The 27,368-nt window shown below is 36.4% G+C and overlaps 1 protein-coding gene across 22 annotated transcripts in view; it reads right to left on the reverse strand.

Annotated features, from left to right (window-relative positions):
* The window catches only part of BAZ2B (bromodomain adjacent to zinc finger domain 2B), a 160,282-nt gene that overhangs the window by 55,941 nt on the left and 76,973 nt on the right, over window positions 1–27,368 (reverse strand). For all 22 annotated transcript variants that reach the window (XM_075757423.1, XM_075757421.1, XM_075757429.1 and 19 more), the window contains 5 exons: window positions 21,922–22,077; window positions 10,091–10,252; window positions 8,315–8,508; window positions 1,170–1,370; window positions 104–502 (listed from right to left, as the gene is read on the reverse strand). In XM_075757423.1, the coding sequence (XP_075613538.1) occupies window positions 104–502; window positions 1,170–1,370; window positions 8,315–8,508; window positions 10,091–10,252; window positions 21,922–22,075 (1,110 nt within the window). In that variant the 5' untranslated portion in view covers window positions 22,076–22,077. The remainder of the gene's footprint in view (window positions 1–103; window positions 503–1,169; window positions 1,371–8,314; window positions 8,509–10,090; window positions 10,253–21,921; window positions 22,078–27,368) is intronic.

The raw sequence follows: 27,368 nt of genomic DNA on the forward strand, positions 1-27,368 counted from the left end.
AATTTTAAACATTGGATTTAAAAAAAGAGCTTGATAGCACAATGTTGCATCTTGTTAAGCAAGCAACAAATGTTACAAACAATCAAAAAAATTATTCACTCACCCGTTTTGATCTTATATCGCTGGCCAAAGAGATAGATTCTTCAGAGGTATTTTTATTCCCTGCTTTGAGTAGATCAGGGGAAGGAACTATGAGTTTTAAATAGGTTTCCTTTTTGGCTTGATGTACCAAAGACAAAGGTTTCACATTGGGAACCAATCCCGTTGACTGTATCACACTTGTGTGTTTGTTCACAGACTCCTCCTTTGCCTGAGAGCTTTGGAAAATAAACGGAAGCTGCTGTGACAAAACCTGAGGCTGCTTCTGCTGGGACTGGAATGATGAGTGAGTCTGGGAATCAGACACAAGAGGTATCTGCTGGTGTGTTCTTTTTTCTTGGGATTTTTCATGTGGTTTTTGTCCATCAGTTTTCATATCTGTTACGCCAGTATGCATTAGCACCTGTAAAACATGTATTTTTGACTGTTCATGTTAAATCAGTTAAAGACCCTTTTTAAAAAAAAAAAAAAGTACATCATCAGTCCCCATGAAGTAATTAGGCTATTCTTGGCAGAGGATGAACAGTAATAATTTTAAAATCAATCTTGTTGTACATATTGTTTAGGGTTGTTTTTTTTCCCAGATAGTTTCAGCATGTGAAGACAATGCTTAGTAGAGAAGTAATGCTAAACCATGGTTGCTTTAAAATGTATTTTTGACTGTAAATCTAACAGAATACCCAATCTTGTTGTTCTATTGGCTACCAGGAGAAGTAGCCACTCTACTAGGAAAAAAGCAACTGCCAAAGCAATATCCATAGAAAGATATATTTCCAATATACTATCAGAACATAGCACTTAATTTCTTTGCATTTCCCACTTTATAACAAAAATAACAGTCTACCAACTGTTAAACTCCTAGCCCGTAATGAACAAAACACATATGCACGCACACAAAGGAAGCAAAAAAAACCCAGAAAACCCTGAAGCAAAACCAAAGAGTATTCTCAGCATTCATTAATGTGCAGTTAAATAATTGCTTACTGGTACAGACATGAACAGGTCAATTTTTCACAAACACAAACACCTTTCAGTGACAAGACTGTGAGCTGCAGAGTGAGGTGTCATACCTTGTTCTTATTTTTATGATGTGCTTCATTTTCAGAATCAGATTCATCATCTTCACTCTCTTCAGCACTCTGGTCCTCCTCTTCATCCTCCTCTAGATCATCAGAGTCACTACTACTTATGCCTTCACTGGAGGTGTCTGAAGAGGAGCCCGAATCACTGTCACTGTTACTAGAGCTTTCCACTGCTTTTTTTCTGGGCTTCTACCAGGAAGATGAATGCTCTATTAATGGTTCAGCTTTAACCTGTTATATCATCTTATTATTATGCATAATCTTTAAAACAAAAACCAGTAAGCCTTTGGAGTAAAGTGATCTGAAATCCTTGAATCCCTGACTGTCTTAGCAGAAGACTATAGAGAAAGTAGTGCTTCACGAGATGATAAAAATGAAAAACTGGTCTCAAGGTTCCACCTAAAGTATTTTTCTGACCACATGCACTGCCAGAAGAGTTGGCGTTACTACATTTCATAGCAATGTATCAAATTTAGGCCCAGAAAATCGGCCTGGAATTCAGGTCTAGGAAACCTCTACAAAATGTACAGCTTCCAAAAAAAATTTAAACTAAAAGCTTTACTGCAAACTAACATAGAAAGAACACTACATATTAGATTCATCAAAATGTTTCAGTGACACGTTCATTTAACTACATTACTTAATTTCACAGTATGTGCAGTTCACCAATGTAAGGTTTTGAGGACTGAAAAGAATATGCTAATCAAATTGCTTCTGGGATTTGCTTCTGAAAAAAGGACCAAAATCTGCCAAAATACTCTGACAAGTATATTATATTTAAATTCTCGGAAAGAACAAATTTGCAGAGCAGAATGGGAAAGTAACAGAAGTAACACACAAGAATGTAGAAAAAGAAGAAATGTGTAAAAAACACAGGAACTCCAAAATGTTGACACTGTAAGATCAGGTTTTAAAGTGCAACAGATGGGGAAAATTAGCTTTTTGAGGAGCTAACTAAACTGAACTCGTGTATTTTATAAACAAATCTGAAGGAGGTACTTGTGGACTCGAGTGTTATGATGGTGGCTATGTGCAAGGGACATGAAAGTATGTATTACTGCATTGAAACGTATTTAATCATTAAATAGAGTTCACAGAATGATGTTAGAAGGTAAAGAAATGTGAAACAAGATTACAGATGTCAGGCAGCAGCAGCAAAGTATTATATAGCATCAAAACAGGACATGTGGGGTCACTGGGGGAACTCTAAGGTTAAAATTAGTCAAAAGGAAGATAGGTGGACAGCAAAAGTAGGTGACTGGAGGGCAAAAAAAGTTGCAGCAGTTCTAGATAAAAATGGACAGGAGCATCAGAGGAATAGTGCTTTAAAAATATATGCATTCTTAAATCTTTCGCTGAAAGTCTACTTTTCAAATGTATTTGCTTATGGTAGGTGTAGTATAAAACAAGAGGCTAAAAAGAAAGCAATTTTATGTCAAAGCAGCTTATCTTATGAAGAAGAAATTCACTTCAATTAGTGAGAGAATATAAACTTATTCTTATAAGTGAGTATACTGGTTTTGGCTGGGATAGTTAATTCTTTCATAGTAACTCCTGCGGTGCTGTATTTTGCGTCTGTGACCAAAAGAGCGTTGCTGACACGGGGATGTGTTAGTTACTGCTGAGCAGCGCTTGCACAGCCTCAAGGCCTCTGCTGCTGCTCACCCTGCCCCGCCAGCGAGCAGGCTGGGGGTGCACAAGGAGTTGGGAGGGGACACAGCTGGGACAGCTGACCCCACTGACCAAAAGGTTATCCCATACCACACGGCATCGCGCTCAGCAATAGAAGCTGGGGGAAGAAGGCAGGACAGGACATTCGGAGCGATGGCGTTTGCCTTTCCAAGCCACCGTTACACGTGACGGACCCCGGCTTTCCTGGGGACGGCTGAACACCTGCCTGCCCGTGGGGAGCGGGGAATGAATTCCTTGTCTTGCTTTGCCTGCGCGTGCAGCTTTTGCTTTCGCTATTAAACCGCCTTTATCTCAAATCCACGAGTTTTCGCACTTTTGCCCTTCGATTCTCTCCCCATCCCACTGGGGGGGAGTGAGCGAGCGGCCGCGTGGGGCTGAGCTGCCTACTGGGTTTAAACCACAACAATGGGATTCAATTTACTTTGTGAAATAGCTATGAAATGTGGAAGGTGTAGGTGTATTAAGTCTCATCTATTTGTGAATTGGCTGGCGTCTGTATCTTTTTTTTTTAAAAGTAGGTTCTTTTTATCGATTCCTATAATGAACACAGTAATGATATACAGCACTACATTCTGCATGCTGTCACTTGCATTGCTTCACTGTAGGGAAATCTTAAGAATTTAAGTGTGTTTATTTGGATTTATAGTTTCATTGCTCAATTCAGTAAGGTGCCAGTTGATACTTCAAATAAAGGACAACGATCTGAATGTATGCAGACACTTAAAAAATAACAGATCTAAGTAACTGTGCCAGTCTATGGTAGGTCCTGTATGTTTCATTGCTGGTGTCCTTTACATCATATTTAAGTCTCTTTCTGTCTAATATTTGGCACAGATGCAGAATATTTCTTCATGAAGGTTAAGATCATAAAACGAAGGACACGACCATGATCTGAAGCAGTAAAAGTAAAAATGCCTCCTGGAATCACATGCCTAGGATTCTATTCTAGTTTTTCCCCTTCATGGTTCTCTATTTGTCTCTGTATGTGGAAAAGGAAACACCCCAAACACTGCAATAATACTAAAATCAGAAACATCCAGTTTATCCATGATGCTGATGAAATACACACTCATAACATCAGCTTGAGAGATGCATGTAACAGTCTGGAAAAAGAAGAGTTTGTCAGTGGGCTTACTTAGCTGATAGTGTTTATTTCCACTCATCAACACTTTAAAATTTTTGCTTTCCATCTACCTTTACAAAACCTGTTAGTTGCTATATCTTACAAATCTATCTTTTCATACTGCAGACAATAACATAAGAAAATTACCATACCAAGAAAGCAGTCAGGAACATTCTTGTGAAAAAGGAAGCAGCAAGTGCCAAGCAACATCTGACACTAGTCTGATTCAGAAAGAACTACCTCAAGTAATAAAAGGGACAGCTAATTTTGATGTAAAATTTAGTGTAACTTGAAAGCAATCAAATGCTTCAAAACAAATCAGGCACTTAACTACATTGTGAAACACAACTGCTTCCTGGGGAGTTTTTACTTCATAAACAAATAGAATCTTTTGACATAAGTAAAACAAATACAAAGAAGTTGGATTAGTAGGATTGCACAAGAAGGGATGGCAAATTAGTAGCTTAGACAAAATGTAATGATAGGGAAAATTTAAACTTGTGCATTTAGTGGATATAAAAGGATTAATCTTGATGGAGAAGCTTCTATCAAATCCAGCATAAAGGTAAAGCAGCTGGAGGGAGGAGGGGAGAAGTCAGTAAACTGCATAGAGAAGATATAATTCCAGCTAAATCAAATAATGTAAGCCAGAAGGAGAAAAAGATAACCATAAAGAAAAAATCTCTCTGTAAAGACATTCACAACAACAAATAATACTTGAAAATTCTAAAAGCTTGCTGACACAAAAGAAAATAGTCATGAAAGAGAAGGAAAAGTACAGTCCAAAAAGTAAGTGCTGTTTTACTTCATTTGAAATATACTGGAAAGAAAAAAAGAGAGCATTAGACTTCTGAAGATATACATTAGAACAGGTAGATATTTATAGAATATTAAAAAAATATATTACTTAGAAAAAGATAATAAAAGCCTCTTCAAGAAATATACTCAAAGATCATTAATAAGTTATATAAAAAGAGCAAATTTCGCTTCGACTGGTTCCCTCTATTGGCAACAACATAGTCATAAAAGTTGAAGCAAGAGTGGGTTCAATTAAAATAAATTTCAAATTTTGTTTTGATTCACAGACTTTAGCAAATCTGCTGGGTGGTTATGCTAATTGAAAATGTCCATTGTTCAGAAAGGAAAAGTCTAGACTGAATACAAGTACCAAGAAAAGCAACTCGACCTTAATGACACAATGGGATGGTCCCATAAAAATGTGGCTAATGTGCAGTTTAAAAAGATTTTAGTTGTGATTTCAAACTACTGAAGTTTATAAAGGAAATGCAACATGGTAATTGCCAAGGACAGATACTGAAAGTAAAGGATGTGACTACAGTTAATAACCCAGCATCCTGATGCTAGTTCTGGAATCCAGGAAAGCAAAAGCCTCCAGCACAAGATCTTGGGCGTGGATTCCTATCTCACCAGCTGTCCACAATGGCAGGGGACTCAAGTTCACCAGTAATACCTTCTTTCCCTGCAGACTGATGCTTTACCAATGTAAAAAACCTGCTGACCTTCCTCATCCTAGAAATTCACTAATGCAATCAGTAGAGGGGCAGTCAGTTTTACATTTCTTTTGTGAGGCTGAAGCAGCACATTCAGATGAATGATTATTTATAAAGTATACCTGCTTATTCAGTTTTATCTTGGCCGCAAACAGGGCAGGCTTAAAATGAGACAAAACATGCTAAAGTTATCAACACAGCAAAGTAAATAGGTAACGCAGTTACCAAATTTTTGTATGCAAGAAATAAGTCACGGACAGTATATCAGATCCTCACAATGACATCTATCTTCAACGTCGTTATGCTCAACAGACATGACATGATATATCGCAAATACAGAGTGATGAGTGAGGATTTGGCACAATTTTAAACTAATGTTTCAGACAGATTCCAGTTACGTCTGATATGTATAGCCCTCTGAATGATCAGATACACACCCCTACAAGAGGAATTGGATGAGAACTTCTAATAACTACGGCTTTAAAGATCAGATATTTCTATCAACTCAGAAGTTGTTTTTTCACACACTACAGGCAAAAAAATTTATTTAATACAAGTTACTACCAGACTGCACTTTAGGATTCCCCAAGGCAGTAGGACAACAGAATTAGAATTCAACCAGGAAGACAACATTTCACAAAAGTAACTTTTTAGATTTTTACCAACTGTAAAAAATAGCCTGGTATCAGCTTTGCTTTTCTTGAAAAATAAATAATAAATAAATGTTTTTTAAATACCGACCTTAAAAGAAAATTACAACTAAGGATATGATTGAAGAAATCAGCAGATGAATACTAAAAAAACCAAAGCCCTAAACAAAGGAACATTTAGAGAAATACAACTAAAATGTTTTAAAATGAAACATGCTCTTTAGAAAAAGAGGCAAGTGTTGTCACACTTTGAAATTTAAAAACATATCACCACTTATACAAAGCCCAGCACAAAATACTCCATCTGCCTACTGCCTCCTATTTATTCCTCTGTCTTCACTTCCAGATGTGGCTTTGTTCTAACATACTGAAACAAAAATACTGGGGGTTTGTTGTTTGGTTGGGTTTTGTGGGTTGGGGTTTTTTTGTTTTTTTTTTTAACATCAACACTCTTGATCCCCTCATGTTGGGGTTATGTGCTGGTTTTTGCTGGGATAGAGTTAATTTTCTTCATAGCAGCTAGTATGAGGCTATGTTTTGGATTCGTGCTGAAAACAACATTGATAATGCAGGGATGTGTTAGTTACTGCTGAGCAGCGCTTGCACAGCCTCAAGGCCTCTGCTGCTGCTCACCCTGCCCCGCCAGCGAGCAGGCTGGGGGCGCACAAGGAGTTGGGAGGGGACACAGCTGGGACAGCTGACCCCACTGACCAAAAGGTTATCCCATACCACACGGCATCGCGCTCAGCAATAGAAGCTGGGGGAAGAAGGCAGGACAGGACATTCGGAGCGATGGCGTTTGCCTTTCCAAGCCACCGTTACACGTGACGGACCCCGGCTTTCCTGGGGACGGCTGAACACCTGCCTGCCCGTGGGGAGCGGGGAATGAATTCCTTGTCTTGCTTTGCCTGCGCATGCAGCTTTTGCTTTCGCTATTAAACCGCCTTTATCTCAAATCCACGAGTTTTCGCACTTTTGCCCTTCGATTCTCTCCCCATCTCAATAGAGGGGGAGCAAGCAAGCAGCCGCATGGGGTTTGGTTGCTGGCCGGGGTTAAACCATGACAAGTTCTCATTTAGAGTATTCTGTATGTTTTGATTGGAAAGCTTATTGAAATCATTATATTGACAAATGCCAATTACCTCAAAAAGTGTCAGAGGAAAAGAAGTAAAGAATAAGGATTAGAGGAACATCTAGAATGTCACCATATCGAGTAAGGCCAGGAACAACAAACTTCTCTTCAGCATTAGAAAAACTACTACAAAAACTTAGGAAGCAAAGCTGTTGACAACCTGAAATTTATCTGCATTAGAGAGACAACTTAAATGTTAAGATATAAAACTAAACAAATTTAAGAAAGGAAGTACGCTAATTGATTGAGGACATTGTTTTACAGCAACTCAGTATTTAACAAATTGAAATTCGAGTTTGAAATCAGTAACTGTATCGAAAGAAAAATCAATCAAGGATACAGAATTTATACTTAAAGAGTGCTTGGGTCAGTATATAAGGAGGTTTACTAACTCACTGAGACTACTCATGTCTTTCATATTAAATGGCTGTCTTCATTTTTTTGCTGAATCATAGCCATTAATAATACTTCTTTCTTCTGATAAATAGGAAATTACTGCTGGAAAAGCATTTTTCTTTTAATGTCTAAAAATTTCATTTTGCTTCTGAAATTTTTTATCTTTTAAGTTACACAAAAGCATAATTAAACTGATATAATTTATAATAGCTTATAATATACAACTATAACACAAAGACTTATACTGTAATATAATAATATCAAATATTAGTGTTTAAAATAATATATTTTTATAATTATCTAAATTAAATAAATATATGTTACTGCATATAGCTATAGCTAGTGGAATTAGTGCTGATGGTAGCTTTTGGTTCATAGCATGTCAAAAAACAAACAAATAATAATAAAAAACACCCCAAAACAACCAACCACACCACCACAAAAAACCCAACACAAAAAAACCCTACAGAGACAAGGGTACAGATTTTGCTCTAATAAATAATAGTAAGAAAAACCTCAAACATTTTTGTACTAGGAGAGAACACTTAAAAATGCTGTTGTGTGCACAATCAGAACACTTACCATGTCAATTTTTTGTCTGAATCTTAAGGTTTTTTCTGTATATTTACCTTATCTTTGATTTTGTCAGCTCTGGTGTCCAAAAGCTGAACTTTGCTTTGCTCCTGGTTGTATTTGCGCCCTCCTGCTCCTGAGGTTATAGCTTTCAGTTGTCCTGCAGATGTTGCAATGCTAGTGGAAAGTACAGATGTGCTGATACCAGATACTGCGGTGGTACTGTTCCCATTCAGTGATCCATTTATACCTTAAGATGACAGATTTACAAAGTGACACTTACAAAAATCTGAAGTAGCAGATACTTTCCAGTGACACTAACCTAGCTTGCATAAACATGAACAAGATACTAGACTACTCAAAGGTTACTCCCAACATATACTAAAAATTTGCCATCCAAGACTCACTTTGAGTTTCTTGTGGAGTTATTTTAATTAAAACATGCAGAGCACCCCATGATTTAAAAGGACAAACACATTTAACGCTGTAAGGAGAAGAAAGAAGAAAAAAAATAATATCTGAAATTGTCCATTTTTAAGCCTAAATTATCCTTGAGTTTAGTCAGGTGCAGAAAAACAAGATTTTGAAGAAAGATGACACAAAAATATACATTCCAGTAAATATCTCACATAATAATTTGTTTACAATTTTGAAGTATCAATCAGCTCCAAAGAAAACCACATGAAGCCCAAGATATTTTATGAGTTTTGCAATGTGTAAAATGAAGCGGAGCTGGGGCGGGGGGGAGTTGTGGGAATGCTATTTGAAATAACATCCACATTCAAGCTTGCTTACTTATCTGTCAAGATGACTATTGTTTTCTAAGAAAATACTCCTAACCATACAAACTTGCTACTCTGTCATCCCAGGACTATTATCAGATTGCTTCTGAAACACGTATCGGGTCCTAAAACCTACCAACACTATAAAAAAAAGCTTTGTTTGTACATCATAGAATCGCAGAACAGAATATCCTGAGTTGGAAGGGATCCACAAGGATCATCAAGTGAAACTCCTGACTCCAGACAGGACAACTTAAAAGTTAAACCACAGATCTAAGAGTATTGTCCAAATGCTTACTGAACAGAGACAGGTTTGGGTCCATGACCACTTCCCTGGCAAGCTTGCTCACCCTCTCAGTGAACAATATTTTCCTAATATCCAATGTGAACTTCCTCTGATGCAGCTTTAAGCTATTCCCTCACGTCTTGTCACCGGACACCAGGGAGAAGAGATCAGCACCTATCTCTCTGCTCCCCCTCATGAGGAAGCCATAGACAGCAATGAGGTCACCCCTCAGGCTCCTCTGCTCTAAGCTGCGCAAACCTAGTATAAAACATCAAATAAATGTATCTTACATCTTCAACAGGTGTCCAAGACCACTACATAACACACTGGTTTGAGATGCAAGAAAATGTTCTAATGTCATTGGGCTGTTTTCATTGAGATCCTGTAGCTGTAGCCTTCCCTCCCCCCATGCCCCCCCACCCCCACTATGAACTACCTGATACCTGCTGCTTATATGCTGAGGAACGGCATTCAATGTAGAAGTACAAGCCCCCCTAAATCAAACCACAAACTTTAACAGGGATCTCTTCCCTCCTACTCAGTCCCAGACAAACTAAGGAAAAAGAAGGGGAAAAATATTAGTAGAAAGAGTATTTCATTACTGAAAGCCCGTATTTGTATGTCTCATGCTTAGCTAACAGAATCAATTTCTACAGAACTGTTTAGGAATGGGAAGAATGATGAGAGGTAAAGCTCAAATTCCACATCTTTCTGCATGTGCAGAAGCTCGATACGATTATTCCATCTACAAGTTTAGCCATTACCTTTCTCTGTACTGCTCCGACTATTTTTTCCTGTAGGTCTTGAGTGGAATGAGGCAGAATCATGATTCTGTGCAGGAGGTGCAAACAATGGTGGAATTCCCAGGAGTGGTGGGAAAAAAGCTGCCCCGGGACGAGAGTGTGTGTCTGCCGTTCGCCACCATTCTGCAACGCAAAGTAAATAAAAACAAACTTCAGTTGTTCTAATAACACATTTAAATATTTCTGTAAGAATGTTGCTGTGCGTAATCTAGAGCAGATTTACTAAATCTGGGAGTGAAGAAGAAAACACAACACTTAGGAACTTCTTAAGTGACATGAATTTTCTGCAACAAATCTTGTCTTAAGCCATTAAAGCCATTCTGGTACAGATTTCAATGCAGTTTTATTTAAACACATTCTGAAAATAAATACTTAATAGAAAGCTATGTGACAGTGATCACCTCAAAATGAAACTGCTAGCCTTATAAACAGGATCAACATTCACAGGTCACTCTTGAATATTCATTACTACCTCAGCTGTCTTCCTACATCAGAACTATAAAAAAGCACAACAGCTTTAAGTCACCTCTGCAATCCCAGTCTTGGAATACTCCAAGGCCTCCACCACAAAAACACATCTGAAGCAGTTCCCCATGAAATGGCCTATTTAATATAGGAATTTTAGCTACTCTATAGTAACTCCATACCCATTCTAAGAGCTTTCTACCCTGGAGTTTGACGCTGGATTAGAAAAAAGCAGTCTCTTCATTTTTTTCTGTAACATCCCTATTAAAATGGTTGTTTCACAACCAGAAACAGGGCTACTCTGTGCTGCTTGTTACATAAATTCAAGTGGTTGAGCAAGGAATAAAGATTTCTTATTTTAAAAACAATCTAACTCTTTTCAGCTTTGCTGCTGTTTTACACGTTCATCTTAAATGGTTATTGATTTTTGTTTTCCAGGAAAATGAACTTCAAATGAGTTGATACGATCACTACAACTTCCAATTTTTAAAGTTCTTTACTATAGCAGCAACTGTTTAGAATATTTATGCAAACCTTACGTAATCCTTTTCTGTAGATTCTTGAAACTGTGCAAGACCAAACTGTCTGTATTTTTTTAAGGCACTGCTAAGTCTAAACAGCCATGTTAGAGGCAAATATCCACTGCACTGCTCTTCTCCTAGACTTCTGCGCTTAGACAAGAGCCCAGAAACAGTGTGCAGATTTGCATAGAGGAATTCCTTAAAAGTGCCAGGGTCTTCTTTTGTACTAGCTGTTGCAGTAGCTATGACATTTTGTAACACATTAGTCAACAACTGGAAAAAACCTGCAAAGCGTAATTAAAGAACCACCTTTCAAATCCCTCTGAAGGGAAAGAAACTTCCCAGGGAAAGAAGGAAAGCTATGTATGTGAGAGAGAAAATGTGTGTGTTTAAAAAAAATGCAGTAGTATTTTGTCAGGAAAGAAAAATCTCTTCCAAACTTCTCTTAAAACCAACTCTCCCCACCTACCATCAGTCAAAACAGAAATGCTATCATATTAAAAGAAGCAAAGAATCAGAAACGTGACACAAATGCCATTGTGACAAGGGCTAGAAATATAGGTTTGGTCTACCTAAAACGTAAATCTAACAAGAAAGCACACATAAAATAATTCAAGTTGTGTGGAAGAGACGGTTGTCTCTTTGGCCAGGTTCTACACTGGCCATATGACTCTGTGAAGGTGTTTAAAAGGCAGCAAAGGTCAGTATTCTGGTACAGTTGACTCATATGAAAAGACTTTAAAACACAGTGCTTTTTTTAATGCTTAAAATACCATATTTGTGAGTACACTTTCCAGTCTTATAGTGAAAACTTTGTTATGTAACACTAAACACTAGAAATACACTGGAAAGCATAATCTACACAAGTAACGGGATGGACTAGGTGGTAAGCAAGTCTTTTCTGACTTCTGTGATTGACTGCTTTTACTTTCCTTGAAAATTGTTTCTTTAGGGCTTAAATGCAATTGTGATTTTTTTTTTTTTTTTTTTTTTTTTTTTTTTTTGAACCCTGAAACATAGATTAAGTTGTGGCATACATTCAGGACAGAAACAGTTTTGCGTAATATCCCCGTGAACAGCTGAGAAAGAGCAAAATCTGTGCTTTAGCCCACTAGCACGCTCCATTTCTAAAAACAAAAATATCAAGTTTTGTATATTATGAGGATGAGAGCTGTGTCATAAGTATAGAACTTCTGTTATTTTGCACACATACATTACCAGTGTGATTGAAATAATTCAACCATATAGTTGAGCAGAATTTAATCTAATGCATTTAAGACAGCTATTTCATTTTGCTATGAAACACATTAAGAAGGTAAGGAAAGTAAGAAATAGCTATGCAAGTATAAGGATGTTACATACAGTAATTAAGACTCTTAATGAATACATAAATGAAGTTTGAACGAGGCTAATGAAGAAATTTTAACCTGCCAGTGTCAACAGAACTGAAATTCTGAGAACATACATCACAGTGATTCAAAAGTGTTATAAATGAAAGATTCTAATTGCTAAAAAGATACAAAGTATGGCTAGAACACCAGTGATGAAAACAGAAGACTGAACACTCTAGAGCAGCAATTCTAAAAATTTCATCGTAGTATGATAAGCAAGCTGTAATTAATCTGCAAAAACTTCACATTATTCTACTATCTTAAATTTAGAATTTGAGCATAGTGATACATAGTAGTTTTGTATATATTCTGATTGGTGTCACAAAGTTGGAATGTACTAACCAAAAAATGTAAAAACAATGGTCACTGGACAATATATATAAAACAGCATACACGCAGACAAATTGCTACCAAATTAAGGACAAAGATGCCGTTCAAAGGCTTAAGCAAGATTCTAACAACTACATACAGCTAGACTGCCTAAGATAAATTCCAAGCTATTTATTATATTATCAAGATCTATTGAATATACTGCCCCTTAAATGAGACAGCAAAACCAAAATTTTAAGATTATTAATGTCTTCCCCCTACACTTACTTACCCAGACACATGAATACAAACACACACTTTTACAGACACAAATGTCTCAATTTTTAATTGAAACTTTCAAGAACATCACAGAAGGTCATAAAATTGTCTAAGGTCAGATGCAGAGTTCTTTCATTCCTACTACAGCAAAAATAAAATTTTCTCACTTAAAGTTTCTCTTGCAAAATGGAACAAAGTCAATGGAAGCTATGAACTACCATCCCTTACAGCAAAGCTTAAAATGAGTACCCGTTAACTCTGTTGTACTAACATGTTAGATGGCTGTTACAACTGATTCTTTTAATATAATAAAAAACAAATTCACTGAATGAGAACATTATAAATGAATCAGTATTCACTGCTTTAAGTATTTTACTCCTCCTTACCTCACTTCTACATGCGTTTCTTTCAGGTGCTTTTTTGCTCTGTGTAGGTATGTTTATAGTATCTCATTATCCTCCCCGTAAAAAAAGTTCTGCTTTTACTCCTCTGTTATTAATAACGAAAATAAAATTCTGTCATTTATATCAAACAAAATTTTAAAAATACAAAAAAGATCTCTTTGCCAATTTGCTGTAGGTTTTTACCAATACCTAATCCTACACTCTTAAACCTCTACTGGTGGTGGAATCCCACAATGCTAAATTCTTGATGTACTGCATACATTGGAGAATGCATTACAGTATCTAATTTACTTGAGAAAGCGTTGTTCTCAGGTGTAAGATTTACAGAGTATGCAAGACTGGAAAACACTAGCTGAGTAACTGACATCTTACAGTGGAAGTCAGATGCACCGTTTTGTATTCATCTGTCCTGTGCAATATGTTGATATTAAAGGATGGGAGACTACTGTCTTTACAAGGTGCCACAAAATAAAATACCCTTTACTTACAAATAAAATCAAGTAAGAAACAAGATCATGCTGGCCAATCCTATTACAGACAAATGAGGTAATAGTAATAGTACCATGCCTTAGAATTTCTCTGGATTTCTACAATCAAGTATTTGGCTTCTGAGGAAAAAAAAAAAAAAAAAAAAAATTAAAAAAATCTATTAACCCAAGGTGCATTTTGCAATACAGCATTGTTCCCTGAGCTACAGCATCCCAAGAGCAGAACACTCACATTGAGGTAGAACTGCATTCAAACTAAGACAACATGTCTTTTATTAGGAGCAGCTGAGATATATTTCCACACTAATGCTTATTGGGGTTAAGCCATCCCACCTCCCAAAGTTATACTTATTCCTCCATCATAGCACAGTACAGATCTAAACGGGGGGGGGGAAGGAAGGAAAGGAAGGAAAGGAAGGAAAGGAAGGAAAGGAAGGAAAGGAAGGAAAGGAAGGAAAGGAAGGAAAGGAAGGAAAGGAAGGAAAGGAAGGAAAGGAAGGAAAGGAAGGAAAGGAAGGAAAGGAAGGAAAGGAAGGAAAGGAAGGAAAGGAAGGAAAGGAAGGAAAGGAAGGAAAGGAAGGAAAGGAAGGAAAGGAAGGAAAGGAAGGAAAGGAAAGATAGAAATAATTACTGAGCTCACAAAAAGAAGTCAAATGAAATTTCCTTTTCCAAGTTTGGACAGAACTTCCAGTATTAAGTCTAACAGACAAAAAGCACATTTATAAAGGAAAACAAGTCCATCTTATTACTAGCTGAGTACTTTCAAGAATTGTGGCTATGCAATCAACACACCCTGTACTGAAGAAGGATGTTACCTTGGGATGGAAAGAATAAAAAAGATCAAGTACTACTTTGTTTCTCAGAAGACTGTGAAAACACTGCTCCTCAGAAACTCAGCCAATACATTTCTTTATTCTCATCAAAATTGTCCGGGACTTAAATCAAGCCTATAGTCTGAAGTATTTTACAAAGTCTGCCTGGTGGGTAAGGACAATTAATCTCTTCTTTAGCTCAATAATCCTTGCAACACTGTTTACCTGGAAAATGGGCTAGCTGGGGATGCATCACTAAGGCTGGGGGGGTACCAAGGGTTCCCAAGCCACCAAACTCTGAATACTCCAAACTGGCTGCACACAGACCAAAGCCTGGGGGCTGACCACTGGGAAGGCACTTGACACAGCAGGTAGCTTACATGGCTGATCCCCAGCTGTTCTGTCCCGAGGGGAAACGACAACACTTGAAATTGCACTATCCAAACAGATGCTCTGCAGTCCAACCTCAAGCTTCAAAATAATTACGAGAAAGTTTTTGTATTTTAAAAGCTAACATTAAATTTTACATATAGTATCTTTTTCTAGTATTGGCATTGTATTTCTACAACACAGAAAACATCTGAAAACATAAGCAACTCTAACAAAAGGTTTGTAGGTAAAAATGAAAAAAGATATCGTATTTGCCATGGCAATTTCTGTTAGGAGCAGAAAAGAGTCTGTTCCTTTAACATGCTGGGATCAAAAAACAGAGGAATATCCTTTTATAAGCAGAACTATTTGATGTATCTATCCTTAAAGCACATGAAATACCCTATTTCAGAGATCAACAGGGGCCTACAAAACCCAGAAAATTAATTTGTGCCATGTTTTAATATAAAGAGCAGCACACCAAAAAAAGAGAGCATCAGAAAGACCAAGCATTCCCTGTTTTCCAAGAGTCACTATAGCACCAAAGGTTTCTGTACACAGAAGCCATTACTTGACATTGATTGTTAATTCTATTCCTCCTTCCAGATTTTTTTTAATGCTATTGTTGTGTTAGTGTATATAATGGATAGTTTTGGAATGATCTCCTGACTGCAGTATCTCATCACGTTAGGTGTTATGAACTCTGGGGCATTCACAAGGATTTTTCACTTATTAGCAACTACAAGGCAACATAATGGCAATATTATACAGTGCAGGGAAATTCCTCTTACTGATTTCAAATTTCTGGTTCAGGCGCTTTTTTCCTTTTCTTTTTTTTTCCTTTTTTTCCCTCTTTTTTTCCTCCTCCAAAACAAGAATGGATTTGCACTTAATTTCACTGACACTAACTACTGCAGGTGATGTGTACAGTGAGTGTTTCTTTATACTTTCAGCCTGAGTTTAAAAACATTGTATTTCAGTTCTATGTTTGCAGAAGTTAGTTCAAATGTCTTTAACTTGCTAGTAAATTATCACACACACAAAAGCCCCAAAAAACCAACAACCCACACACAAATCCACCACAACCCAAACCTCATTTATGTACCTTCTTCCACAACTGATACATACTCAAGTAGTAATACTAAATGTTAGTTACCACCTGCTACACAGTTCAATTAGGAAACGTCACAATACTCTCTTGGTGTTTTTTCTTTAAAAAAAACTCCAATAACGCACTTGCTTCTCTCTCACAGACCACAGTGGTGATTCTTAATGATGCTGATGAGCAGCAATGCATTGCAATGTTTCGTAACACTCTGAAGATAGGTCAAGTTAAAACATCCTTTGAGCTTAGTAAGTTTATCAACTTTATTCATCACACCAAAAAAAAAGAGGTGACTTTATACTATATTACACATCATTATGGCCTTTAAAAAAAAAAAAAGACATTGTGTGCTAGCCATTATCTAATGTGTCCAGAAAAGAGAAGCCATCAATTTTTAAATATGCATTTAGAAACATGGAAGAAATAAAACATAAAGGAAAAATGAAAGCAAATGATGAAAACATTAACAATCTGTCTAGCAATTAATTCTATTATTTCCTTAATTTTCCTATTTTTCTGTTTGCCGAAGTTACTTACTGTAGACACACTCTGCATAGCAAAATTTCATACTAAACTGCAGTTCTTAACACTCTTGACTTCAAGTAGGTTAAATATTTTTGAAATTCTACTAACCACTATGCAGATAAATGATTGAACGCATTACTCCAAAGGGCAACACACATTTCAACAATGCTGGTCTCTTAGTAACAAGGAATGATAACCGTGAATGCCTTTGTTAATATTAATGAACTTTACGGAGCAATATAAGGTTTTCAAAAGAGCTAAAAAGGAATAAATACAAAGCGTTAAAATACAAAGCATCAATACACCAACCAGCAGAAATACAAAAATAACATGGTATTTCTAACAATGCTAAGGGCATTCCTACTTACACAGCAAATCTAGAGAACCGCTCATGTTGACAGAAATTAATAGGTATATTCCTCCTTTCTGCATTGTTCTTTAATCATTTACAGTGCTTGCAAAGTTTGCCATCTACATTCCTACCAACACCAGTGAGTCTTGTAAAATCCTATTATGCATGATTCCAAACTACTTGTGTGGGTGATTTCACAGTACTGGTGAATGTCCCTCAGTGTAAAAAGCTGGAAAGCACGGAAAAGGCTAGAAATGCTTTGTATATACTTAAGTAACCATCATCCACTCTTGTTGGTTTAAAAAAATAAAACCCCTCATCTGAATAGTGAAACATCAAAAATACCTGCTAATTTAAATGAAGAACGAACCACTGGCTATCTCATTCCAGCACTTCAAAAAACAAACAAACAAAGCATTTTAATAAACTCTGAATATGCTCTCACAGAATTAAGTATACAGGTAACAAACATGAACACAATTACAAGGACTCTAACTTTCCTTCATAAATCATAGGTTAAAAGAAGCTAGTCTTGGACTAATTTTCCAAAAGATGAAATTTTCAAAAGGCATTGACAAACTGCACTCTACTGAGAAAGCCAATACATAATTTAGGCACAAACACTGCAGATGATTAACTTTGAAGAGAAAGAATACAAGGAACATACACAGACCACTGACCTACTAAGCCATATTTGTAAAAGTATCAATCACCTAGAATCATAACAGCAACTCTCAATGAGGCTTGCTTTAATATAAGAACTAATAGGTGCTTGATGTGGTTTTAAATGAAATTATTTAGGTGCTCAAATACAGTGGTTTCCTTTAATCTCTAAAATCCAAAAAGCAATGCACTGGAATTGTTCTTCTTTCAATGTTGTTATCTACTAAGTCTGTTCCTTACAAATAAAGGTAAAATTCCATGTCCAAACAATACTCAAAATTGTTCACTCATCTGTATAGTCCTTATAGCAAATATTAAATGAGACAGAATTTTAAAACATGGAAGTACTTGGATTATGCCTATTAAAGTACTTTCTCCCCCCACTTCCTTTTTTCCTCCGTATTTTTCTTTTACGTTCTTCAATAACTTTGAAAAACAGGCGGGTTTGTTTTTATATCATCCCCCCTGTGTACTGCCTGGACCCCACTGCACTGTGCAGTCTGAACACTGAGAAAGAAATCGGCTTCTGGCCTATAAAGGCAATAATATGAACCAGTCTAAATGAGTCTGGTATCATGTTTAAAGAATTATTGATAATAATGAAATTAGAGTCTGCTTGTTAATGATATGTATATAAGACATTAAAATGAAGATGTACTGACTATCTTAACATTGATTTCCAAAAATTGAGAACTTGTGATGTAGATTTTATAACACCATGGGTACTCTGTTACTATGAGAACTGGCAATTGTACTCTACTATTGTTCACATCCTTGTAAGAATCCTTGATGCATCTGTGTCACTTTAACTATTATCATCACATTCTCCCTCAACCATTGAAACCGTTGTACATTCCACAAACTGTAAATCACCACTTTGTTTTTACATATCTATTCCAATTTTGCTATTGCCTCTTAGCATTCAGAATCCTTAAATCCAGAAGTCAATAAATACATACAAGCCTCAGATAAAAATTTTGACAAAACCAAGCACTATAAAAAACACCACAAAAGAAATTTATTTATACAGTTTTACCATTTAGGCACTAAATTTGTTCTTTCTCAATATTTATTTTAGGACCCACAATGTCATTTTTATATAAAGACTGAGACACTCACCAAAAAAAAAAAAAAAAAAAAAAAAAAGGAAAAAAAAAAAGGGCAAAAAAAAAAAAGGGCAAAAAAAAGGAAAAAAAAAGGAAAAAAAAATCTTTGTTACTATAAATCAGAAAATGAAGTGGAAAATTACAGACTTTTCCAATTAAAACAATCCTGTGACTTTGCACAGTTATGCCCACAATTTTAAAATTCTTCTGGGTCTCATTTAATGAGCAATACTGGACTCCAAAAAGACTGAAGATTTTTGCTTTGATAGAAGTAGCTTCTGGTTTAGAAAAAAGTTTGTTGTTTTTTTAATTTTCATTTTATAAAAAGCGAACTTCCTTCTGGTTTGGAAAAAAGATTTTAAAAAAATTATTTTATAAAAAGTGAACTTCCTTTTTTGGAAAATTAAAAATAAAGAACCCTTCAGGTCTGATATTATCAAAACAGTAAGACTCTATTGCTCAGCTTTGAACAGTTTCTCACGCTGGTATTATTGCTCCTCAAACACAAAACACTGAATTATGATATCATTTACTCATGTGAGAAAATGAGTTGTTGATTTATATTCTTCCAAAGTTGCTAACATTCTCATGAGGATGAATTTAAACCTCTTTCCAGAGGTAATTTTTTTTTCCAATGCATCTTCTTATTTTCAGCAATGGGTGAATAAGAAGTAAAGTATCTGTTCACTTGATTGGAATGCTTTATTACTCAGGAACTAGAGCTGTATTAACCAATTAAACTAACAGTATGTGATACATTCCATAATGGTTTCACATCGGTGCTTTGTCTATTTGACCTGGGAAAATGCCAGAATAATTTATTTGTAGCGTAATGTCCCTGGCAAAGCATAAAAACTCCCAGTCCTAACTCACCATACATTGTGGGGACCTACTTAATAGACTATTGATTGCTGCAAAGAAATAAATAGATGAATTGGAATAAAAAGAACCTTTCTGATCTAATGTATAGACTAAGATGCCTTTACCTTCTCTTAGTAAGAATAATTGTTCATTCTTAATTATTTTACTAGATGCTACAGAAAAGCATTTTTTAACTGTGAAGATAATTTCATTATCAGATTAAGATTGACAGACCTTTTCTTTTTTTTTAACATCACAAAAGTGAGTAACATCTCAGTTTAGGAACAGGCTAGAATACTAGTCTATCTTGACTACAGAACATCTTGCAAAATCAGCAAAGTTTTGACTCAATGAAAATGCCACTCCAGCCATAGCTCATTCATGGCAATACAGTCTTTGGTTGGTTGACAGCATAAATACTTCTGTGAAGTTTCTCTAGGACAGCGTACACCTTTTCAGAGTGGATGCAACAGTAACCATGGTGTACTGCGTCAGGTAGAGAAATGGATATACTCATGAATAAAACTGATGGGACAGTACTGATAGTAAACTACATTCCAGCTTATTTTTAGGAATACAAAGTGTCCTTGAGAAAATATGTACGTTCCTAAAAGATTAGATGCAGCCAGGCAATGGATCTGATCATTTAAAAAAAAAAAAAAATCTAAAAAGGAAACAACCTGTGAATACTGGGAATTACTATCAGTCTTTTTAACGATTAGCTATCAGACAGAAATGAAACTTTTTTTTTAAAAATAAAAGTTGAGAATATAATTTTTAGAACTACTTAAGAAAAGGGCTTCCTAGATTTTCTAATGAAGAAAGAAACTGACAGTTTAGTACCTTTATTACATTATTGATCTGCTTTAGTCTTACTGCATTTTCATAGGCCAAATATATATATACACACACACACACAAAAAAAATTACATGCTGTAATATCTACAAAGCAAAGGTAGCAAGAAGAGGTAAATGAGTCACAGAAATCATCAGTTTGGGACTGTACATTTATTTCCATACTTAAATGAACTCCTACTACATTCTGGGAACCACCACAGAGAACCATTTCAGATGGCATGGGCTAATGAACATAGACACATTGAAGTTGATTTTGTTGCGGGGTACTGAAAAATAAAATGTTATTTGTTCTGGATCAGTTTTAGTTCAGAACTTCTCTGGATGATTTTAGACTAATTAAAATAAAAAGTTGAGACATAATTCTAAGTACGCAGACATTCTCGTTTCTATTTTTCTTCCCCAAGAAGCTGCAAATGAACAAACACAGGCTGTAGTAGGGCACTCAGAAACTACTGGTTCTACAGTATCAGGGCAGAAGAGTTTTTCAGTTTGGAGAATACATGCTTGCTCACTCTGCTGCAAGAACCAAGTGTTCTCAAAGCAGTGGATTATCATAAATTTAAGATTAAAAACTTCCTATTTACTGTATAACCTATAAGAATCAGTAGTACTCAAACTAACAAAAAGAATGTATATGATCTGTTCTCCAAAGTGAAGAAAGAAACAACAGGGAAGAGTTATTTACCATTTTTTGTTCTGTTGATGACATATGCATCATTCAGTTGAAATACGAGTTTCATTCACAAAAATGAGATTCCTGCATGGAGAAATCTTCTATTTAAGTTTCTGATTCAAGCCGAGATGTTTCACTCTAATCAAGACTATCTAAGACTATGACAATTTGAAATCCACCGTTTCAATCTCAAGTTCCATTAGAAGAAACTATTCCTCCAGATACAAAAATACAGTAAGGGTTGGGCTTGAATGCTGAGAACGATGTATATTCAAGAAGTTGATTATTAGATCTTAATCTGAAAGTGGCATTGAGTTTGCCAGATCAATCCTTACTTTCATCCTCACTTTCAAGGCAGCTTTGCAAACAAAAATTTCTTTCACGTTCGGAATAGGCAATTTTAAATTAATTTCATTCCTTCAATAAACAAATACTATGTAAAATGTATTCATGTGATATGTGAATTCATGTGAATGTTGCTTAGCAAAAACAAACCCAAACATTTTTCTTCAATGCATCTGGGCAACCTTACTATATTTGACTTGTAATAATAATTACAAGTGTGACAAACACTAAAATCACATTGCAATATATAACTGAGTCATTTTTACCGCATGTGTTGATTGTGGAACTCAGTGATGCAGCTCCAGTGGAAAGGCCACCTTTCGATACTGCTGAAGCTACAGACGGAGTAGAAGACGCTGGAGTCGAAGCAGTTGCAGTAGAAGAGACTGATGATGACGTTAACCGCTCTCCAGACTCCATATCTATAAGAGAGAAGATAAAAGTCTGTCTTCTATGGCAGGAAATGCAATCGTAAGGGGACTACAGGAGTGTCTGTGCTGACCATGTCTCAGGATCTGCACTTGATTCTTGAGCAGTTCCTATGAGATCTTCACATGAGAAGTGTATCACATGAAGAGCAGTCAGTCATCAGGGGAATCCAGCAAAACTGCAGCAGCAAGGGAATTAGGTAGCTACATCACGTTTCAACTTCAATGCCAACCAGCCTCACCTGGGACCACCACACACCCCCTCTGCTCAGGAGCTCCATTTCGGCCCAGGCTGGCACTTTCAGCCCTTGCCTGAGTTAGGTCACATCTCTGCACCTCATCTGTGCCCATGCCTGCTGGCTGGATCCCATGTCTCTTGTTAAGAGCTTCCCTTCAGGCCTGCATCAGCTCCTATCTTCTGCTGCTCCTGACCAGACTACCGGACAGACACTGGGCTGACAGACCTCTCTGTTTTGTCTGGACCCTGTGACCAGCACAGTGTTCAGGTACTGCGGGACTGTGCCATGGACAGGAAAAACGTTGCCAGTGCCATTAGTGACTGCCAGCTTGTCCCTCCTTGCAGAGCAGCCCTCCTCTTGCTGCTCCCTGACGGACCCCTCCTTTAAAGAACCTGTAATGCCTGCCAAAAAGCCTGTATCTAGTTTCTTAATTTAGTGAAGGACCCATAAATTATGGTGAGATAGTAAAAATATAAAAACTCCTTTAAGTTACTAGCTTTGTGTTTTCCTGGTGAGCTTTTGATATAAAATAAGGTATTTTTATTTGCGCCATGCATGAATTGCCCAAATCAAAAGTTATCAGACGTATTTCACTGAACAAGTGTGTGCATTTTAAGAAAAACACACAGTAAAATTATTATTAAAAATACTACTTCTTGGGAAATAAGTTTCTCAAATACTTAAAACTTGCAGCCAAGCAAATGATGTCTAAGCATAGTGGTAGCAGAATCAAAAGACTACCTAATTCAATCTGCCAAATTGCAGTTGATGGTGAGTCAGGACCAGAGTACAAATAAGGTGGGGAAGAAATCTTTTCAGAGTCTCTTTATTATTACAAAGGCAATAAGCTAACTCCTAAAAGGAAACTCTGGAGAAACCGGTTCCTGTGCTGCAGTCTCCTTCAGCTACAGAAGCAACACCCTTTCTCAGGCCTATCACTGGAAACTCCAGCAGGCCTAGTACTAAGCCTAAGTCAAACAACTGCTATAAAATCTCACTCCCAGTCTTTGTAAAACAGAATGCCAAGTACACAAGAGACACACACTTTCCCAGATTTTATTTTACTCAATCTAGAAAGCTGATGTGCTAAACAGCACTCCTGACCCAAAGTTATGTTAAACCGTGACCTCCCAATTACTCATTTGGAAAGCCAGCATAAAAGCTGTTACCTGCTTCTCCAGAAGGATCCAGTATATACTTGGTTCCTCCCAGTCAGTAAAAATTAATCTTAAAAAGCCAAAGGAAATACAAAAGCAAAAGTCACGGAGAAACAAACAAAATATCCGGAAGCTACGCTGTGCCCATTTTAACCATATCATTAATTCCTTATCACTAATAATTGTTGTATGTGGCAACTTCTACGTACCAGATAAAGTCTCTAGACCTTCCTAGCTAGCAGAACAAAAGATACTACTTTCCCAAAGTGAAAATTCCGTGAATAAGGGAACTATAGCATATCGTACAAAACTGCCTACCTTTTACACAAACTGCAACCACCCACTCTGCAGAGAACAGCATCAAAAGACTCCATTGCTTTTACTCTTTATAGCCCAATTTATCACACATAATTTTCACGCATGCAGAATAATTTTTTTTTCTGCAAATACAGAAAAATTAACTACTTACACTGATATGGTTCAAAAAGTATCTGCTGGCATATTGAATATGAGGACTATGACCTTTTCCTTCAGAACGACAGTAGAAATCACAAAAACTATTTCCTTCAGAGACTTCATAAAGGCTAAATATTATTAAACGTGAATTTTTTAATTCGAGACTCCTAAATACATGCTTTTCTCCAATTAAACATTTTCTATCCACAGTTAAGGAATACCTCATTGATTTTTAGTAATCTGTGAATATAATTCAGCTAGACCACTACTCAGTGGAAGCAGACCACTGAAAAACACTGTATACACTGTAGTCTTTAAATGCTCTATTATGTCCATTAAATTTTATAATTATTCCTAAGGATAATAATTAATAGAAATCCTTTTCGTGTACCTAAGATTAAGTCTGTAGCATTTGCAAACAGATACATTATTTCACGCTACAAAAACTTTACTATCTTTAGTATACAGAGATCAATAAATAGACATAAATTAATATAACAAAGTACATTTTTAGGCACTATGAATGATTGAACTTCGGTGAAGCCAAAAGGCAGTCCTTGTACAAAAACCTATGGTTTTGTTGTATTCTGGTATTCATTGTTGTAAGTATGGCTACAGTTAATTTACTGTATATACGGATGGCATAAGGGAAATCAGAAACACATCATAATGGTATTATTATAGTAATCACGTATATAAGGGAAGGTATTTCTAAGCTTTAATGCACTGCATTCAAAACTCAGGATTGAAACCTTGTATTTTACTTATGTTTCCCGACAAAAACATCCCAGAGCTCTCCAAATTCTAAAAAAAAATTGCTGTCATGTTGTGTGTAATAATACAGCATTAAAATAAGTCTTTACCATCTAATGTATTTTATAAATAAGCACAGTTAAGAACCAACTATAAGCAATCCACATTTGTGTCATAAATAGGAAGATATCCTTGGTAAATCAATAATTTTTTTAATACAGAAATGTAAATTTAGCTATACTGTTGCTGCATGCTTTTAACCAACGTAAGCCATCTGTTTGAATTGGTAATACAGCATCAAATACAAACTGGAAAAATAATAATAAACTGTCCTTTTAAGGATCCCCTCCTTCCCCCCCCCCCCCTTTTTGTTTCAGTTTTCGGGAGGTTGAGGGGTATTCTTTGGGGTGGTTGCATTTTCAACCTTTATTTCAGCAGCTTGTTTCAAGTCATTAATAGAAAACTGGAATAGTGGTATTTCTGAATGATTTTGAACTGAAGAAATTATACTCTTTTCCTAGAGACATACATACTTTTGCTTTCAAGCTAAGTCAACCCTTAATTATGTTTAGTTAATTACTCTAACTACACCAGATGGCTGACTCCAAAAGAGATAATCCCTGAAACAGTCATTAGTCAGGATCAGCAATAATTACACTGTAGACCTAATGCGTTCTGTGACTAAAAAAGTCCATACCAGTTACAGCAGATCCATATTCTTCTTAACCTCAAGTATAAATTAGACATTTGTTCCATTTTTAGTGTATTTTGCCAGTCAAAACTTATGACGAACTTTCATGACTGCTTTTTAAACTCTCATATTTGTAAAAGAGAAATTGAGTGAGTAAAACTTGAAACAAAAAACTCCCATTTTTTTATTTTCCAGGTGTAGTGATTTGTGTCAGTTCCCTCTCAATGCTTTGCCCCAAACTCATTATTTTCCCAGAATTTTCCATAGTGAACAATAATCATGAATGCAACTTAACCTCAATGAAAACAGAAAGCAGTACCTCATTAAAAAGTAATGGAGAAGGGAAGTATGTGCAGCTTTACACAAGGACAATGTTGTCTTGGGGGGGGGGGAATTCTAATGTTTAATAAAAATAATAACACTGAAAATAGGTGAAGGTTTACTAGAGGAAACAACAATCAAATCATTTTCACATTAGAAGGTGAAATTTCTTTAATTACCTACCAATTTCATAATCAAAACCTTTGCTGAAATGTATACTAATGTAGAAAAATATATTCTTGCTCTTAAACAGGTATTAACAAATAACTCCCTTCATGGAGTACAATCATGGATAGAATAGTATCCTATCAACGTTATTTGGGATGCATGAATACTATAAAGTGGGTCTTAAAAAAATCTAAACAGTAGACTTACCTCCAACTTCCAGTTTAACCTCTACACTCCCATGTACTGCTTCATTATTTCAATTACTACCTCTAACACAGCGAAACAGAAGTTGAAAGTGCAGGGGTAAAAACATACTTCAGTCTTCTTCAATGACCGAGTGAAATTTTAACACTACTTGACAGTCAACTGCAGAAGAGTCCCACTACATTTGGTGTTCTCTTGCCTTACAACAAGGTATTTAATCATATTGTATCATAGTATTGCCAGTCTGTGATTATTTCTTGAGTCAATACGAGTGCTCTAATGCTGAAGATCTTACAGCTGCTGAAGGGAAGCACATCAGAGTCTCTCAGAACAGATCGTCCAGAACAGTATAGTTCATCGCAAATCTGAAATGCGGTTTCCTTTTATGAAGTACAATTTAACATCTAACTCTTCTCTTTCGAAGCGGGGCAGAGCCCAGAATGGTCAGAGCACAGAAGGTAAATGCAGAACACTGATGCTGGTCAGGGTGGGGCTGGGTGACCCATGGGTTCCGCAATGCAATGTCACAAAGGCCACAGAACCAAGGAGGAGTGGGTGTAAAAGCAGTGGTGTGCAAAAAAAATACACAGAACAAACCAGTGCCCTGACCAAAACCTCAGAGAGAAGGAAGTGTAGCACCCACAGGAATGGGTGCAGTTCATTACAGACAAGCTATGGACAGACACAGGAGGCTCCCAGTGACGCTCCCTGCTCTAGTGACAGCGTCTGGTCATAGATCTTCCAACACACAGTTTATTACTATGCTTTAGATCTCTGATATTTCTGAACTCAAATAAAAGTGTCAATATAATTAATGAGAATCACTTTACATGTCTCAAATACTGTACAAGCCTTAAAGGCCACGTTAAGTGCTAAATATCCCAAGTTTTGCAGAAGTCCACTGTAATTATGTTGCTTTCAATGATTTACTCTAAGCACTTTACGTAATACTCTCTAGGGAAAAAAGTCACCACAATAAAACTTTCTATAGCAAATCAACCACCACCACAAAACTTTTTTTAGTAAATCAACAGCAAGATTGACTTGTGTTTCGCACGTAACATACCAACTACAAGGACACTTATATCCACAAATAACCTTAATATATTACTGTAAGAGACACTGTGCGAGGCACACGGTACATTCCTGCATTACGCTCTAAACTCTTCATAGCTCCCCCCTTTCTAACAGCAGGCCAGATGCAATCAGTGGTGTAACAACTCACTGTGTATTGCATCGCAATCCACAACAGTGAAAATACTCAGAAATTCACAAATACACCACATCACAATTCCA

Source organism: Balearica regulorum, chromosome 6, assembly GCF_011004875.1.
Source record: "Balearica regulorum gibbericeps isolate bBalReg1 chromosome 6, bBalReg1.pri, whole genome shotgun sequence".
NCBI lineage: Eukaryota > Metazoa > Chordata > Aves > Gruiformes > Gruidae > Balearica > Balearica regulorum.